A 19350-nucleotide genomic window follows, 5' to 3' on the forward strand; every position below is an offset into this window, starting at 1 on the left:
TTGGCACTGCATCCCCCCTCCCCCATGATTACCTGGAGGAGAGAAAGCCCAGAAAGAATGCTGACACATTTGGCACTAAGGGAAAGGTCTTCTCCTTCATTCCACGTGATACAACTGTCACTACATTGTCCCCTAACATTTGCAGATTTTGTTGTTGTTGTTAAAGAAGTTTAAAATGGTATCCACGTAAGTGTGCTTAACGGACATAATTACTCTGAAACCTCAAAGAGTTTTCAATAGACAAGTAAATTCTTCTTCATTTGAAAATTGTATTTTTTTTGATAGATAACACAGACAAACAGAGCTCCAGCTAACACTATATTGTAAGGGGAAAGTTGGTGTGTGGAAAGCTAATGAAATAGTAGCATGCAGGATAAGTTTTGTGGCATTCTGGGATGGAACATTACGCTGCCTGCCTTCCAGTTATAAAACTGTTACATGAATAAGTAACCAAGAGCAGCTACAGATAGGAAAATACAGCAAAATAACTTCACCAATTCAAAATTTTATTTGGTGTCAAAGTATCTTAACTGTGAATTGGATAAATAATTTCATCATTGATTTTAGAAGACACACTTCTAGAAAATATTAGCTTTATTATCAGTGTGCTATTAGAAATATATTGATGGAGTTAACTCCAAAATCATTTATTGACGTCTTTCTTTATGCAGGTAACTTTTATATCCACTAGGTACAAAAGTTTTATAAGAAAGATAACACTTTTATTGCATTATAATTTCATATTTTACAAGTCATAATGCAAACTCCGAAGCGTAAATATATATATACATGATGCAACCAGATGGCAATGTAACCACTAAAAGATTCAAAATGTAAAACTAGAATTTTAACAGGCAAAATACTTCATATGGCTTTTAATGGAAAATAACTGTTTAGAAATGTTTTTGTTATTGCCCCATTCAAGTCATTACCCATCAGGTGAACATAAAATTATCATCTCCATTCAAAATGGTCCATTTTATCTAAGTCAACCTTGGACACATGTATGCAACTTCTGTAAATATACATATATGTACATATGTACAGATACCAATATACAGTACACAGACATTTCTGTTTTAATACCCCTGAACATCATGATTAAAACTATTACAATGTTTGTATTATAAAACTACTTGCAAAGTTGACATAACTTCATGGGATTGAAGTTTAGTCTTACAGAATTAACAGAAAAATGTTAGATTATAAATACATTCTTTACAAAAAACTGAATAGTGGTCCCGCACTCATCCTTTATATTACAGGAAGATGTTTTTATTCATTTGAAGGTATTTACATCTTCTTATTCTTGGTTTCTGAATGAAATATACAAAAGAAGTTAAGGTGATCGTGTTGCTGTAGGCAGGCCTATTTGTTAGGTTTTTCTACATGTTCAGGTTGGTCTAAGTTCCAATTCTCTTCTTTGGAGTTGTTATTGTTATTGATTTCTAGTTGCCTTGTATTACTGCTGCTGCTGCTTCTTTTCGTGTTCTGGGAACACTGGGCGACTTTACTTCTAGGAACAGGAAGAAAAGATTTAACTCTTGAGACACCCAACTCAGTCTTTGATTTACTATTGCTGCATTCAGTAGTTTGGTGGCTGCTGAGAGGACCGGCTTCCTGCAAGAGAGGAGAAACCGACAGGTTTATCAGGGTTGCCCAACTCAGCTGTCACTTCCCCTCCTTCTCCCCTTTGTTCCTGAGCAAATTTGCAGGATTTTCTCCCTGTGTGGGGAAAGGCTAACAACAGACTGCAGTAGACCTTCTGCTTGGCTTTTGTGAGACACTGCACTCTCAAATGAATATTTGCCAGTACAAGGAGGCAAAAGCCAGAGACCATTAAGTTTCTGCATCGATAGGAATTTCATCCCTAGGAACATCAAACCGGACAAGCTCAACTGTTACAGTCTAGATAGAATATGTCTTCACCAAAGGCTCGTGTGTTCAAGGCTTGGCTACCAGCTGGTGGAGCTGATCATGGATAGGCACTAGCTCACAAACATTCTGACACAACCAGACCAATGGGTTTGTAACTCGATGGCATTATTGGGAAGTGATGTGAGCTATAGGTGGAGCCTCCTTGCACGAAGTAGGTAATTTGAGCGTGAGTATGTGTGTGTTTAACATTTTATTTACATTTATGTGCATGGGAGTGAATGTCAGAAGACAGCTTCTGGGAGTCAGTTTTCTTTTTGTTCTGTGTAGGACCTCTGTCTCTTTCTGTGCTTCTTGACTATCATGGTGTTCTGTTTCACCGCAGGCCCAGGAAAAAACAGAACCTGTTAACCATGGACTGTAAATGCTGAAACCATGAGCCAAAATATAGTGTTCACCCTCTTCAATAATTTCTCTTAGGTATCTGTGACAAAGAGCAAAACCAGCAACCAAGTACTTTCTAGGCAGTGATCTTGGATAAGTTACGTGTTTTTATATTTCAGTAAATGGGTTTTAAGACTTTGCTAAAAGATAACACTGTCCTAGTTGTTTTGAACACAGCAAAGAACATAAAACTATCCTGCTCTACTGGACTGTACATTCTCATAAAGCGAGGCTCCTGCTCAGCAGTTCTGTGGCCAGGTTGCTCAAGATTTTCTCTACATGGTCATACTCTGGTCTAACGTTTTAGTGTTGCAGAGCCACTGTAATTACCTGGAGAACACCTCCCATTCTGCCCATAAGGAATCTGATGGCTGAGAGTATCCATACAGTCAGAACAAGGAAACTGGAAACACCCCAATGTTCCACTATGTTCATTTGAGGTCCGTTGGCCTGTACTGTATTAAATTGTGCAAAACACTAAGACCGTTGGTAGAGGAAGAAATGTATGTGTATGTGGGGAGGGGAGGGGTTAAAGTACTTGTTAACTTCTGCAGTCCCAAATGCCTAGGCATGTCCTTAAATATGTCACTACAGGCCTTTTCTTAAGTCCATCTCAAATCTCCTTTCCCCTCCATTTATGTCTTATTAGAGTCCTAATAATCTCTCCACATGACCACTGAACCATCCCTAAATCACTGAAGCGAGATCTCCTGGTGCCACATCTTCAGAGCCAGCTATTTCGGAATGCTGAGCCAGGTGCGAGGAACTCTGATATCCTTTGTCTGGAACTTTTAACACTTTCCTAATGAATGAAAAGTGGTGACAAGGTAATATGAGGTCTAGAACATGTGGATCCATAGGGGAATGAAGGCCAGGCTGCAAAAGTGTGGCTTGGGTAAGATAGAGCTTTCTTTCAGACAAGTTCACTCTTTAGGGAATCACTGAACAGCTGTGTTCTGTTGTTTTTGAACAATGAACTGCAAAGCAAGCTTGGGAAGAGGTTTGAGCTATCCACACACCACTCCTAGGCATATATCCAAAAGTTGCTCAAGTACACAACAAGGACATTTGCTCAACCATGTTTGTAGCAGCTTTATTTGTAATAGCCAGAACCTGGAAACAACCCAGATGTCCATCAACAGAGGAATGGATACAGAAATTTCTGTACTTTTACACAATGGAATACTACTCAGCAATCAAAAACGAGGAAAGCATGAAATTTGCAGGCAAATGGTGGGATCTAGAAAAGATCATCCTGAGTGAGGTATCCCAGAAGGAGAAAGATACACATGGTATATACTCACTTATAAGTGGATATTAGACCTATAAGATAGGATAAACATACTAAAATCTACACCTAAAGAAGATAAACAAGAAAGAGGACCCGGGGTAAGAATATCAATCCTCACTTAGAAAGACAAATGGGATGGGCATTGGATGTGGGAGAGCTCTACATCTTAACCCGCAGGCAGCAGAAGGAGACTGTCACTGAATGTGGCTTGGTTATGTATCAGATCTCAAAGCCTCCTTCCATAGTGACACACTGCCACCAACAAGTGCCACTAACAACTAAGTGGCCTCCGAGAGTGCCATTCCCCACGAGCCAAGCATTCAAACCCGTGAATCTCCGCAGTCAATACCTAGTCAAACCACCCCAGCTGCTTTTAGTCAGGTAGCAGAGAGAGGTGACCGTGGGCTCTGCTTTATTCAGGCCAGGTCTCCCTTATGTGGGGTGGGAGCCATCCACCCCCTATTCATGTCTTCTTTGTTTTTTAGTTAAGCCTTCCAAGGAAACACCCTCACAGACACCACAGAGGTATGTTTCTATGTTGATGATAAACTCATTGAAGCTGAGATGATTATCACATAAGGCCAATCCCTAACTTATAATTTGCTCTAAAATACAGTAGACTTCATACGTTACTTAGTGGTATACCACTGTCTAGCATCGGGCCTGGATTCCCTCAAAAGGAGGGGGAAAATGTTAATAAATATGCAACATATATTATTATATAACAAAATGGTAATCTCACCATTTTTGCTGAATTATATCTGGTAAAGTACTGGGTTAATACCAAGGCCCCAAACATAAAAGGAGATAATATGGTGTGTTATGTTAAAAAATAACTCGTTTATGTTTACCTGATGTACATTGGTGTGTTTTACCTGTCTGTATATCTATCTGTGTGAGTGTGTCAGACAGTTGTGAGCTGCCACATGGGTACTAAGAATTGAACCCTGGTCCCCAGGAAGATCCGTCAGTGCTCTTAACCGCTGAGATATTTCTCCAGCCCTGTGGTGTGTTACTTTTAAGTCTGTCCTTTGGCCCGCATCATAAGGACAAGCAGAATGACTATATAAATTGCTTAAGGTTCTTTCAAACAGCTAAAAATATGTTTGGGGTCAGTTTCTGGAAGTATGGGAAGGGGGCAAGTACACGAAGACTCATTTGGGCTTAGTGTAGGCCACAGAAATTCAAGGGGTAAGTGTGCAAATCAGAAAATATACTTATAGAGGGTGAAGGAATGGTTCTCCCCACACCCTGGCTGCCAAGCACAGTTTTAAGGTATCTTTCCCAAAGATCCTCAGGCAGGAGCCTTAAGGTTTATTTACACCCTCATGGCCTAAAACTCCCACGGGCCCCACACAATCCTCTAACAAAAACTAATTTATTTCCCTACAGTTGTTTCAAATGTTTAACCCTAAAACTATTTTTAAATCAAGGCAAGCCATTCATTCAATACTAAGCATTTTTCTAGAAGCTAAGAAGACACGATGGTCTCTCTAGGTGCCAAAAGGGGGGTAGATGTGTCACCTACCCCTCCCCAGGACTGTGTCAGGGGTAAGAAGGTAGGGTCAAACAGTGCACATGTAGAAAAGCTGGATGATGATGTATCAGACTTTCTAAAAGTGTATTTGGGAATAAAGAAGGGCTGTGGAAAGTAAAGACGGATTAAAGCTACATTTTAGAGCTCTGAATAGTATGCCTGGTTACGCATGAGAATCCAGGTCCTGTCTGTACCTCAGTCTAATTACACCAGGACATTTAGAGGGCAAAGTTCAGGAAGCAAAAGATTTAAAAAACATCTTCAAGTAATTGTCATTGTGCCACCAAAGATGACAACTTTTGCTTTCAAAAGATTAGTCTGCATTTACGTCGTCAAGGTAGCAGGAAAACATTTACCAAATTTGTCTTTTCTATTGATGATCTACTTGTCTTGCTGCTCTGATTAGTTACAGTCCTTCACTGTCAGAGCAGCAAGGAGTGACAGTGGGGCCGGAGCAGCACCTTTTTGATGGAGAATGCCTTCTGGTCATGAAGGAGAAAGTAATTTCAGTTAATCCAGAGCACTCTCACCTCTGAAGGGAGTGATTTCCTGATAAGAGGAGAAACTGGGCATGGAACCAAGAAATGCCAGGTGAGTTGTAAAATGGGATAGGAAAGGATGGGCTCTGCCAGCTTCCAGACAGCTGTGCGACTTTGCCCTCTGCTGGCAGTTCCCGAGAAAAGCATCTTCTGGATGGGAAAAGTCCCTCCAAGAGTCTTCACTATTAAAAGAAAGAAATCAGGATGCAGCTACCCCAAACCTCACAGGCGACTGCATATTTAAACCACCACATGGTTCTTAAGAGGCCAGATAGGATAAAGGACACCTTAAACTCCCTTCTAAGACAAAGCTGTCCTATATGCCTGTGGCTTATACCATTTTCAATACCATGTTTTTATGAACGATGAATGGCTTATAATAAGACTTCTCTACAGACATTTAAACAAAAAGCAATTTTTTTTTTCAGTGCAGGAGTTTAAACTCAAAGACTTATCTGTGCTAGGAAAGAAAAGCACTCTACCACAGAGGCATACTCACAGCTGCCAATTGCCAATATATTTATACAAACAGTGGTGCTGGGGAAAATTGCTCATCACTGCTCTTCCATTTCTCAAGATGCTCATGGCCTTTTTATCTATGCCGCACAATAAATCCTAAGGAATGGTTCTCAGGGATCACCCGAAGCTCAGAGAAGGTATCACACAGAGACAGGATTTAGAGATAGCAGAAGGATACGTGGGCATACAGGTGAACAGGATTTGAATGACAATTCGGCAGGGCTGTTGAACGCAAACCATGTGTTACTGAGTGGTTCTACGTCCTCTGCATCCTCACAAAGTAACGGATGGGTAAGATTTCATCCATAGGTTCTGTTCACCCAGAAGGCCAAGCTATGCCTTGCCAAGCTGACTCTTACATGGGTTAACAGACTCTGTATGAAGCTTGGTTCTTCTGTTGGCCTTTGTGACTTGATTTTGAAAGACAGTCTCTGACTAAGACTCAAAGAAAAATTAGAAATTTTAAGTGTCTAACAGCTTCAAGTTATCTTTCAGCCCTGGCAGTATTTAACTCAAGATTTACCAGATGCAAGAAATTTTATGCCAGATGTGAAACTAAAATGAAAACAAAGACCTTAAAATAGACACAATATTTTGAAATATAATGTTAAATGGTAAGAAAAAAAAAAGAAAACACAGGTCAGCATATTACCCAAACATTTAAAAATCTTAATTGATTCACGTACACTTTCTCCTATTTTTTTCTCTCAGTGTAAATTACAGAGTTGAGAAGTCCGTTCCACAACACACCTTTTCCCCCTCATTTTGGGGAGAAAACCATTTACCTTCTGTGGCACTGGCACCTTCAGGTTACCAGGTGCTGAGGACGCAGGGTTGGTTTTTGAACTATCAAACTTCCTTAAGTCATCCCTGGAGTCGGCAATCTGGAAAACACACAGCTCACCAAGTCAGGCCTCCACTGTTACACGGGAGCTCTCTCAAAGCACAGCTAAAGGGCACCACAGGAAAGCTACTGAACATCAGACACCTGCTTTCCTATCCTTGAAAACCTCTAGAGAAGATGTCTCCAGACTCTGTCCTGCTCAAAGGACATCTCTTTATACCAAAGCTAAACAATCTAATAAAAAGATCTCTCTCATGAAGAGCAGAAGAACTTTCTAGAAAAAATATTAACTTGGCAAGTTAAAAAAATTTTATATGTGAGTCACTACCTCATCTTTCCTATAGATAGGAATTTCAGTTCATTTTGAGGAAGGTCAAGTAAGACAGTCACTTCTACGTTTCCCTAGAGAGTTTAACTGTTCATCTAAAATAGTTGAGTCTTTCACTGTAATCTCAGCACATAGTGATTATCTTTGCTTCCCTCCAAGTAAAACTGTCTATGGAGGAAGCTGAGTCAAATGTATCACAGATATTAGAGTGCCAAAACAGGTTTGACCTGATGCCATTACTGTTTTGAGATTTCAGGTAACTGGTTTCCATATCTGGTTCTCAAGTTTCACAGCTTAAAGACCATGACAATACATATTATACAGGACCATTCCTTTTCTTATTTGTAAGGAATGTTGTTGTAACTCTGTCTATAACCTGATTCTGCTATGAAGCTTGTCTCTTACTGATAGCCTATGTACAAAATTGGCAATAATAATGTCTAAGAAATTAAAATTTAGGCTTTTGTTTAAAGCTATTTATGGAGATGCACACTGAATTCAAGGGTAGTCTAAGCTCCAAGAGCCACAGAGAATCTGTATCAAAACATGAGGACACAGATGCAGCTCAATGGGAGAGCTTTTGTCTAATGTGCAAAGCCCCAGGTTTCATCCCCCATATCACACACAAACCCTCCCCAAATCCATAGTCTGCTTAAATATATATGTTGACTTGATTTTGGCTGACAAAATTTACATACAATGTTAAGATCAGGTGTCTTAGAGAAGAACAATAAAGCCCCTACTGTCCAATGGCTTGGAGAAAATAGATACTCTGAGCAAAGCAAAGCATCAATGTTGATACATGATAATAAATTACACTTTAGGGATGAGTTTTGGGATGTGCTCCACTGGAGAAAGCCAATAACTCTGCCCCTGGGGACTGATTACCTTGCTTATATCCGACTCAGATTTGCTGGAGCACATACTCTGGAGTTCTTTAACAAGATCTGCTTCATCATCTGAACCCAAAGAGAGTCTGTGGTCCAAAGCCAATGTCAGTGAGAGATCATTCTCTAAGGACCTAAGACAAAGACCAGATGAGAGCTTGTCAAAATGAGAACAAACCAGTTACCAAGTAGAGAAGCCTACACACTGTACCTTCTGAATGTTGAGATGAAGAAGCATTTTCCGTGTCCTCCCAAGTATCTCACAATGTCTTCTAGCACAACAACAACCCTATACCAGGAGCTGAGACACTAACTTGCATTCTCCCAAGGTGTTAACTTCCAGCGAGAAGCTCTCAGTAGGATAACATCTGTTTTTCCACAAAGAGAGCTACTTAGGTATTAACTATGCCAATCTCCTTTCTTTTTTCCTATTTTCTGTCTCTCAGGCCAGACAAAGAGAAGTTATAGCCATGAAGTTTCACCAACATGCCTTCCCAAATGTGAGGTGAACAAGGATGACACCAATAGAAATGACAAATTGAGCAGGGAAAAGCCTGCAAGGTTTCAGAGACCCAACCGCAGGTAACCAATGGCTGCCGAGAGGGAGAGAGGAGGTCTTCCCCGGTGAAGAGTGATACCAATACAATACACACATAAAAATACATACATACAGCAATGTGTACATGAAAATAGCATTATATAGACTGAACAGGTTATATTTAAAAATCCCGAAGAAAAGACAGGCCATGAACTCGAAGAAGAGTGGGAAGGGGTACAAAGGAGAAGTTCTCAACCTTCCTAATGGCACGACCATTTAACACAGTTCCTCACGCTGTAGTGGTTCCCAACCATGAAGTTAGTTTGTTGCTACTTCACAACCATAATTTACCTACTTTTGTGAATCATTATATAAATGATATATGATATGCAACTCCAAAGATGTTGTGACCCACAGGTTGAAAACCACTGGCTTAGAAGGAAGGGAGGGAGAAATTCTATAATTGTATTAATCTCTTATAAAAAGTTTTTTTTTTTTTTTAAAGCAGGGATTTTTTGGTGTGTGTGTGTGTGTTAGTGTAATTCAGTGGAATAAAAACTTCATTTTAAGCTTGAATCTGCCTTGCACTAGTAATATTGTCAAAGCCAGCCTGATTAGTTTTCCCTTAGCAGCTCAAGCCCTGAGTTCTCTTACCAGGCCACTGAGGAGGACATTGCAGCCAGTCCTAATGAGACCTGATAAGCTAGGGTCAGATGAAAGGGGAGGAGGACCTCCCCTAGCAGTGGACTTAGAGAGGGGCATGGGAGACGCTGAGAGAGGGAGGGTGGGATTGGGAGGGGGCTACAGCTGGGATACAAAGCAAATAAAATGTAATTAAAATAAAAATTTAAATAAATAAATATATTCCTTACTTCTAAAAAAAATGAAAACTCTACCAAAAAAAATTCTTAGAGCTGCTTCTGAGGGTTATGGAAACAATTACACAAGCTTTGGTATGTAATGGTCTTGGAGGAAAGGCACAAAATGCAGTCTCATCTACCTCATAATGCTATGAACAGGGTGCATAATGTATTTTATTTGCAGCTATCCAAATATTTCCATCCTACAACTAACTGAATCTTTTTTTTTATAGGGCGAAATATTTGTAGATGAGGTAATCAAAAATATCATAAGGGCAATATGCTGAATTGATCACTGTAATCATAGTACTTACGGTATAAACAAATAATGCCACTTCTGTAAGTCTAGCAGTGAAAAAAAAAAAATATATATATATAGCTGCAGATTGTCCAAAGAGTGTCCAAAAATCAGTCGTTCTCAACCTTTCTAACGCTGGGACACTTTGACACAATTCTTCATACTGTTGTGACCTTAACCATAAAATTATTTTCATTGCTATTTCGTAACTAATTTTGCTCCTGTTGTGAACTGTAGTGTAAATATCTGATATGGATGATGGCCTGTGAAAGGGTTATTCAGCCCCCAAAGGGTCATGACCCACAGATTGAGACCCAGTGTTGTTCTAAATGTTCACAAATGTAAGCCTTACATACAGATTTGTTACATGATCAATTTTGATAAAAAATAACCCAAAAGAGCTCCACAAGGGGAGCAACAGATCCAAAAAATCTGGGCACATGGGTCTTCCTTGAGACTGATACTCCAACCAAGGACCATGCACGGAGACAACCCAGAACCCCTGCACAGATGTGGCCCATGGCAGCTCAGTGTCCAAGCAGGTTCCTTAGTAATGGGGACAGGGACTGTCTCTGACAGGAACTGATTGGCCTGCTCTTTGATCACCTCCCCCTGAGGGGGGAGCAGCCTTACCAGGCCACAGAGGAAGACAATGCAGCCACTCCTGATGAGACCTAACAGACTAGGATCAGAAGGGAAGGAAAAGAAGACCTCCCTTCCCATCAGTGGGCATGGGGAGGGGCATGCGAGGAGAAGGAGGAAGAAGGGAGGTATTGGGAGAGGAGAAGGGAGGGAACTATGGGGAAATATAAAGTGAATAAGCATAATTAATAAAAAATAAAAATAAATATAACTATTCCAGGAGTCAGCTCCCATGTCCTGTGCTTTTTGACCTGTGCTTTGTCTTAAGACATTTCTTCACTTTTATCATTCAGTTCAGTAATTTACAGCATTGCCAATATGAATTTTAACTTATCTTTTGATCATTTAAGTCAGTTACAATATTAGGTAACTAGTCAATCTTTTTCAATAATATCCTTCAAATTTATGCTTCTGCTTACCAGCTCTAGAATTTGACTTACTGAACCTGCAGTTTTATGTGTTTAAATATATTTACTTTTATAATTCTTGTTTCACCAGTATTTTAACTTCTTAAATTTAATCTCAGCATTTTAAGGAAACTGGGATTTGTTAAACAGACTTCCTAACTTTTGTATTTTAAATCTTGCTTTATCTGAATGCTTTTTGTATACTTTATTTAGCTTTTAAATCTGATGCAAGATCATGTTGCTGATGGGTAAACTCATTTGTTAGTTTTGTTTACTTTAAATTCTTTTTAATTAGTCACCCAGAATAAGCAGCAGATTGAAGCTAATATATATGTTAATTTTCATGTGCCAAGTTGTTAGACCATGCTGATTATATGCATGCATGCAAGCTTTTAATATTCTCTGAAAGACTGAGCTTCAACTGAACTCACACAGAAAGGATGATAATATTCTTAGTGATATTCTAGAATGTGTAGATGGATTTCATTAGCACCCATGCTTATAGTGATTTTTTTCATTCTAGTTCTACCATTAAAAGGATAAAATATCCAAATCCTTGGCTTTCCCATTCTATACTTTGTGTGATGATCAAATGCCAGTAGTATAAGTTGAAACAGTTTCTCTTGATAGAAACCCTGTAATAAGAGCAACAATTGTGATGTTCTCTGAACCCTGTTTTTGATATTTTAATCATTAACTCTGTGTTTCTGTTGCTAATAAAATTTATGTTTTTTTTTTTAAATGAAACCTATTTCTCTAGTTTCATTCAACAAACTAAAAGCAAAATGGGCTTTAAATTAAACTTATGGAACTTAACACGATTGTGTTTAAAGCTTTTAGTGATGCACTGTCTTTCAGCTAATGATATCTATTACTCCAAAATCATATTAATGTTATATAAGAGCTACACAAAATAATGTTAGCAGTATACCGAATACTTAGAATAATTAAGGTTAATTATTAAACTTAAGTTTTCTTTGATGCGAGTGAAAAGTGAAAGGGAACTTACTGTTGCTTTGACAGAGAGCTGTTCCTGTTACAGTTCAGATTTCTCATACCTGTTGAAAAACAGCCATTTTCAATAGAAAAGACCATTATCACTGTGTGTTCAGAACTTTGTTAAAAAAATAAAGAAAAGAAAAGAGACAGATCCTACACTCTGCAGCACCGGGCTCTGGTGTCATTGCCAACATAGGAGAGGTTGGGGTATAACTGTTTTCCTTATGAATATTTACGCTGAGGCCAAGGCTCAATTTAGGAAACCTGACATTTGTAGTTATCAATGGCTCCTCCACTCAGTAGTTGACCTACTGTTGTATTTAGGTCTTTATTCCCAAAGTACCAAAAGAGGAGCTCAGTGAGCTCCTCTTAGTTAGATAATGATCTAGCTATGTGCAGGTTTGGTGAGTTACCTGTTAGGGACACCACCACATATGTCATCAGCATGGCAGCTATAAAAATTTAACTTTCAGTAACTATATATATCCTCAGAAATTAGGAAGTATACAAAGAACCATGGAAAGAAAGCCAATGTTTTCCGATATGCAGATTATGGGCCCCTTAAGAAAACAGAAAATATCAGACTGTGTGTATTCTAGCATAAGAACATTTATTTGTATCAGGTATATATGGGTAAACACTTGTCATGATGTGGGGTATTTCCTCGTGGGCTGTAGTCAGAAATGTGTAAGAAACAGCACTGTCTAGACTAAAGATAGATTTCTATTACTTCAAATTTCATTTATAAGCATACTAAAACACTTAGCTACTTTTGAGGGGAGCATAAAATCACGTGAATGTGGCTGACACAAAGTTTCTAGAAAGAATATTTTAGGCAGGAATGTAACTTACTGGCACACTGCTTGCCCAGCATTCCCCAAAGCCTGGGTTTGAATGCCACAGCCACAATAAAAAGTTTTTGAAAAGTAAACTGGATGTAAAATGTTTCACTAAGAGCAGGTCCCCAAAGATCACTACGCTGGATCTTCACCCATCTTCTCCTCTGAGGGTGGCATTTGCTAGTGTGTAAGTGTCATGGCGGACACTGTTGTACGGAAGTCTGCGCTAAGGTATCAGTGGTCTTCTCGTTAGGTCTAGACAGAAATGGGGGGTCTCTCCTGCATCTTTCCACAGTGATCTGACAGGTTCTTATGTTTTCCTTTCAGTCCTGGGCCACTCGCACACAATAGGCGAAATCTCTCCCACCAAGCAGCCTTTGTGTGAAGAAACCAAAATCAAGCATTGTAATTACGCAATGTAATTATTTGAGAAAATTATTGTTATAAAGTTAAAATGACCCAAAGCACTTATCAGTGAGTCATGTAATGTGCAAAAATTGTTGCTAGATTTTAGAAACTTTTATGTTGAAGTCAGTGTGAACTGCTCAAAGCAGCACTGTCAATCTTTCACCAAAGTGTCCATGTTCTGATGTATATCAATCATATGATACTATGAACACTCAGTCTAAATCAATGAGATTATGACTTTCATTTTTGAGACAGAGTCTTACTACATAACCCACGCCCCCTCGCTGGCTGACCCAGAGCTTACTATGTAGACCACACTTGACTCCACCTCCACAGTGCTGGAATTAAAGGCATGTGCCACCATGCCTGGCTTAATTAATGTGTTAACAGCAGAGCTGAGCTGTATAAGGGACTTATTTCCACAGTTTTGCTTCCCTATTCCTTGAACTGATTTTAGTCATCAATGTTACAGCATATGGTGACAGTGTTTGTTGTTTAGGTAAGTTATTTTGTTCAAGCCAGTGATTTCTTTGAAACTCCAGGAGGGGTTTCTGGCTGTTTTTCCTGCTCCATTTCCAGTACCTAAAGCTTCCTACACATACCATACAGGAAAATACTCAAACCAAATCATTCATGTATGTGTATTTTTTAAAGATAAGTTCAGCTGAGGAATGGCATGCATGTAAAAAGAGCAAAAATAAAGTAAAGCTGATAAGTTTAATTGTGGAGACCAAGAAAACAAATTATATTTTAAAATAACAATTAACAAGCTGAAGGTAAATTTTCTATTTCGAGTTTAAAAGTGTTATCTTTCAGGTAGAAGTCTCCCAGCTATCTCTTGGAAAATGATTACATGGTTCATGCCATGAAAGCATGAGCTGAGCAACTCAGGTCTCTGACAGAATGCAGTTTTAAGAACGAAAGCCCACTTGCCTTCGGGAACTGGAGCACGTATGCCTCCCACCCCCTACCTTCTTGCTTCAGGTCTGGCTTGTTCCATATGGGTGAGGAAATGTGGCCAGGCTTCTTGCGAGGACTGGTGTTCACCTTTCTCCAGGCACCGCTCTCTCCTTTCTTCTTGCTGTAACTTGAAACTATGGACAGTGGGAAACTTCCCCCTTTGAAGTCTGCTATATGCTGGTCTAGCTCTGAAACAACACGAACCACACTTTTCTTTCAGAAGGGGAGACAACACAGCTTCATAGCGTAACCTGAAATACATTCCCGCTTCTTAAATCATAGGCTTGCTAACGGTAACCAAGCTGGCATTGTCTGGACCAGCACAGACTGTACTTGGAGGTCTAGAATTCAGACACGTGCCAGTAATTAAAAACAGAAGGCGTTCTGGTGCAATGCTCTGAGCAGAACATTTACTTCTCTAGTTACAAGGAGACGAAGAAATACTTCACTAAAACAAATTCCAAACAGCGATAGAGAGAATGTAAATTTTTTCTTTCAAGCACAGTCCTACGTACCTGCCCTGGGAAGGGGACAGCCATGCAGAACAGCTTTGTTGAGCAGGATGCTGAGAGCAGCCTTCACCACAGCCTGCTGTCCTTGGCTAGGGTGTTTCTTAGAAGCTGTCTGCCCAGCACCAGGCTGTCTGTTCACAGAGGCTCTTGACAAGATTGCTTCTTGAACTCTGGGAGCAATGACAGCATTCCACAGCTTAGACATCCACCTTGAAAGAGAGGGAGGAAGGGCAGGCCTCTTACAAACCGCTTGCAAGTTCACAGAAGCAGCAGGCCTAAAAACCACGAGGAAAAGTACCTGGCATCTTTCTCTTGGTTGGGTACCTCTAGGGATTAGTTGTATAAGAAATAAAATTGTCCAGTACCAAAGCAGTTTGAATTTATCTCAAGAAAGATGTGTTTCAGATGAATCTGATAATTTATATGCCTGTCTCAATCCTGGAAGCAATAGGAAGTATCTACAGAACGAACGAATGTGTGATAAAGATATAGAATCAAGATCAAATTAGAAGGCATCTATCAGAAACAATCATGTTTCTGTAAAATCTGTGTCTAAATGGCTTACCTTTGTTTGGCACCCCATTAATTAGACACACATGTATTTTAATATTTGTGTTGAGATATATCACTGACAAATTAAATGTCCGCTCAGTGCAGGAGGAGCTCCTCACTACACATGGCTCAGAGAACTGGGCCATGCAGAGAACTGGGCCATCCAGATGTGGCTTCAGGTACACCTCTTCTATTCTAGCTGTAAGCCATGGGGACTATGGCTGAATTTGGAGCCATCAGTGCTAGGTAAAATGTCAACGATTTTCAAGTTACAAGCATTGGAGAACTTGCCTAGCCCTGTATGAAGATCTAGTTTGATACTGTCACAACATGAACAAAAGCAGAACCTGTTAATTAAAGAATACAGAAACAAAACAATGTCTCTAAGGATAGAAACATTTTCAAAACTATAGGATACTGGCATACAATTTCAGCAGTCTTAAAAGTTATGTATTGTCTACACTCTGCCCAAAGATTGGCTATGAGTCTCAGGATCTGCTTCCATACCCTGCTGGGTAGAGTCTTTCAGAGGCCCTCTGTGGTAGGCTCCTGCCCTGTTCTCTGTTTTCTCCCTCTTCTGATGTCTATACCATTTGCCTTTCTGAGTAAGGATTGAGCATACTATCCAGGGTCCTCCTAGTGACCGTGAGGGGACAGGAGCTCCATAAGGAGACAATGGAACCCCAAAAAAATGTGAGCACAGGGGTCTTTTCTGAGACTGATACTCCAACCAAAGACCATGCATGGAGTTAACCTAGAACCCCTGCACAGATGTAGCCCATGGCAGCTTAGCCTCCAAGTGGATAGCCTAGTAAGGGGAACAGGGACTGTCTCTGACATGAACTCAGTGGCTGGCTCTTGGATCACCTCCTCCTGAGGGCGGGGAGGGGTACAGCCCTACCAGGCCACAAAGGAAGACAATGCAGCCAGTTCTAATGAGACCTGATAGGTTAGCGTCAGACGGAAGGGGAGGAGGACCTCCCTATTAGTGGACTAGCAGAGGGGCATAGTGGGAGAAGAGGAAGGGATGGTGGGATTGGGAGAGGATTAGGGAGGGAGCTACAGCTGGGATACAAAGTGAATAAATTGTAATAAATAAAAAAAAATTTAAAAAAGTTACATATTGTAACAATATGTTAGTATTCAAATAATTCAAGAAAAAAATAAAACAATAGTACATACAGACAAACTCTTGGTATTCTAGGCAAGCACTCCCTTCCTGGACTCTGGCTTTTAATATGCTAAGCAAACACCCTACCTGAACAACACCCTCAGCCCTCAAGATTCTAGTATTCAAAATTATAGCTATCTATAAGAGAGTGCTGAATGTATAAAAACAGATTTGGCTGGAAAAAAAAAAGTCAAGATGAGAATTTTAGGCATTTCTGCGCATCCCATATCATCTTCTGTATTATCTCCCCAGACTTGAAACACCGAGATAATGTCTCTTGCAGAGTAAAGGGCACAGCAAGAGAGATTGTCATGTTTTCTTTCCAGGAAAAGAATGGATAAAGTGTTCAGCCGTCCTCTTTGGAGGATGAGGAGGGCAACATGCAGAGCTAGAGTGCAAACCTGGCATTACTGCAGTCACTATGTGTCCATCAGAGGACCAGAGGGAAATCTGTGAAAACAGATAGCCCAGGGTTCATGCCGGCTGAGGGTGACAACGTTGTGTCTCTCACAGAAGGCTGACACATCGTCAGACTAATAACAAGACAAGATCCCCGTGCCTACATAGTTCCTGTGCAAAGACTACACTCTACACGGGAAAGGCAGAAATTGCTTCCTAAGACCGCTGAGCCTCTGGCTGTCAAAACAAAACAACAAAAAGCCAACCTGGCAACATTTAATTGTGATGCTGGAATAATTATCACTTACATAAGGACAGATTTCGTTTTATCAAGGTAATGCTGTGTCTACTTACTATCTCCTTCCTTTACTCCAACTAACTCATCACACTGGTGTCTTTTCTTATATCTCCTGTTTTCCAAAACAGATCATTTGCTCAGGATGCCAGAATGCTCAGAAGCTGCGATGAATGGTGACCATTTACTTCCTGTTTCCCATCTCTTCCTGTTTTTCTTTCTTTTTTTTTTTAAGATTTCTTTTATTTATTTATTACATATATATCAGAAGGGGGCGCCAGATCTCATTATAGATAGTTGTGAGTCACCGTGCGGGTGCTGGGAATTGAACTCAGGACCTCTGAAAGAGCAGCCAGTGTCTTCTTGTTTTCCTATCTCATTAGGCTTCTCTTATACATGCATAGTTCTTGTATGTTGCTTCAAAGGGAGACGCAGTAGGTGGAAGTCCGTCAACTCCTTTAAAGGCTGGGTTTGCTTAGTTTGGGGGAGGGTATGCCTTCAGTATCTGAAGTGAGACTTTGCCAGAGGCTGGACAGCAAGTACCAAATGACTCCAGGAAAGTGTGTGTTTGTATATTCACGGGGAGTAATCACTACTGATTTAGCAAATATAGTTACTCACTTAGGATGCACATATACAACAGACAAGCCCTGGCCACTCTGTGCCAGGCGTACAGAACTGGCGTTCTGTTCTAACGGCAGGTGGCGGCAAAAGCAGTCTTGTCAACAGTCTCAGTCGCAAACATGCGAAATTTGCCATGCTTCTATTGTTTTTTCCTGTTACTGTGATAAATGCCATGGGACGGAAGCACCTCAGTGGAGGAAAGGCTTTATTTCCTCTTCCGGGTCACAAGCTCACTGAGTGAAGTCACAGCAGGAAACTGAAGCGGGAACTAGAGAGAAATGCTGCCTGCTCGCTTGTCCACTGGCTTGTGCTCAGCTACCTAAGATTTATTTTATTTTTGTGTATGTGGGTGTTTTGCATGCAAGTATTTCTGAGTACCATGTGTGTGTGGTGCCCATAGAGGCCAGCAGTTCTGGATCCCTGCAACCAGACTTCGAGATGGTTGTGAGCTGCCATGTGGATGCTGGGAATGAAACCCAGCTCTGGAAGAACAGCAAGTGTTCTTAACTGGTGAGCTATCTCTCCAGCTCCCTAAGCTAGCTTTCTTACACAGTTCAAGACCACCTGCCTAGGGAAGGCAACTCCCAGAGTCAGCTGAGGACTCCTGAATGAATTAATAGTCAATATAATCCCCCACAAGCATGCCCACAGGCCACCTTCATCTAGGTAATTCTTCTGGCAAGGATTTTCTCCCAGATGAATCTAGGCTGTGTCTGGCTGACAAGCACACTGTGACTTTATCTTTTAATAGGTAAATAAAAAAAATTAGCACTTACTTCACTGTCACTTGGGCATGTCCTGGGACTACTGGACAAGACAGGAAATACTTTGGTCCAAGAAGTGCTTCTGGTGTACCCAAGCGGGCCAGACAGGAGTTGAGCTGCCTCCAGACAGACAAAGCCCAGTCCACAATCTTACACACAGGATCACAGGGTGGGGGCAGCTGACCTCTGAACTAGAGACGGGTGGAACACAGGGCTGTGGCTTAGAAAAACAATGCTTTTTATTTTGATTTTACAGTCCCAAATTAAAACTATAAACTATAAAACCCAAATCTAGCCGAATCTGACCTCACCTTTGCTTGGGGTAGGTGCAGGAGGACTCTGTAAAAGCAAACTCTGTTTCTTGTGTAGCTGACCATAGGTGTGTTCACATGTCACTGTCATTACGTGTTTCACAAGTTCTCCCACCTGGGTATTTTGGCCCTATTTTACATATCAGACTAATGAGGTACAAAGAGATAACACTTTGCCCAAGGTAACAATGCTACAAGGTGGCAAAGCCCAAGCTTGAGCTTATTTACTTTCTGATGTTAAGCTATAATTGAAATAATTCTACTTATGGTGTAATGTGATGTTTTGAACGTGTGCATGTTGTGAAATGATTAGTTCATACTACCGAGTATGCCCATGGACTCATATGCAGGAAATACTTTTAATGATGAATTCATTTATGATCTACTCTTAGCAACTTTCAAGTAGAGATTAACTATAAACATCGATTTCTAACAGAGAAGAATGGTGTTAGTACACAGTATCTACTAGAAATAATATCACACTTAAAAACGTGTTGTTGAGCTGGA

The 19350-nt window shown here is 40.3% G+C and overlaps 1 protein-coding gene across 3 annotated transcripts in view; it reads right to left on the bottom strand.

Moving 5' to 3' along the window:
* Positions 1 to 485: 485 nt before the first annotated feature.
* Positions 486 to 19350, bottom strand: part of Cttnbp2 (cortactin binding protein 2) — a 150963-nt gene continuing 132098 nt past the window's right edge. For 2 of the 3 annotated variants that reach the window (XM_021659355.2, XM_060373971.1), the window contains 7 exons: positions 18545 to 18723; positions 14731 to 14936; positions 14227 to 14403; positions 12019 to 12067; positions 8266 to 8398; positions 6991 to 7089; positions 486 to 1620 (listed from right to left, as the gene is read on the bottom strand). In XM_021659355.2, the coding sequence (XP_021515030.1) occupies positions 1369 to 1620; positions 6991 to 7089; positions 8266 to 8398; positions 12019 to 12067; positions 14227 to 14403; positions 14731 to 14936; positions 18545 to 18723 (1095 nt within the window). In that variant the 3' untranslated portion in view covers positions 486 to 1368. The remainder of the gene's footprint in view (positions 1621 to 6990; positions 7090 to 8265; positions 8399 to 12018; positions 12068 to 14226; positions 14404 to 14730; positions 14937 to 18544; positions 18724 to 19350) is intronic. The other variant, XM_060373970.1, reaches the window with a different exon arrangement.

Source organism: Meriones unguiculatus, chromosome 21 (assembly GCF_030254825.1).
Source record: "Meriones unguiculatus strain TT.TT164.6M chromosome 21, Bangor_MerUng_6.1, whole genome shotgun sequence".
Lineage (NCBI taxonomy): Eukaryota > Metazoa > Chordata > Mammalia > Rodentia > Muridae > Meriones > Meriones unguiculatus.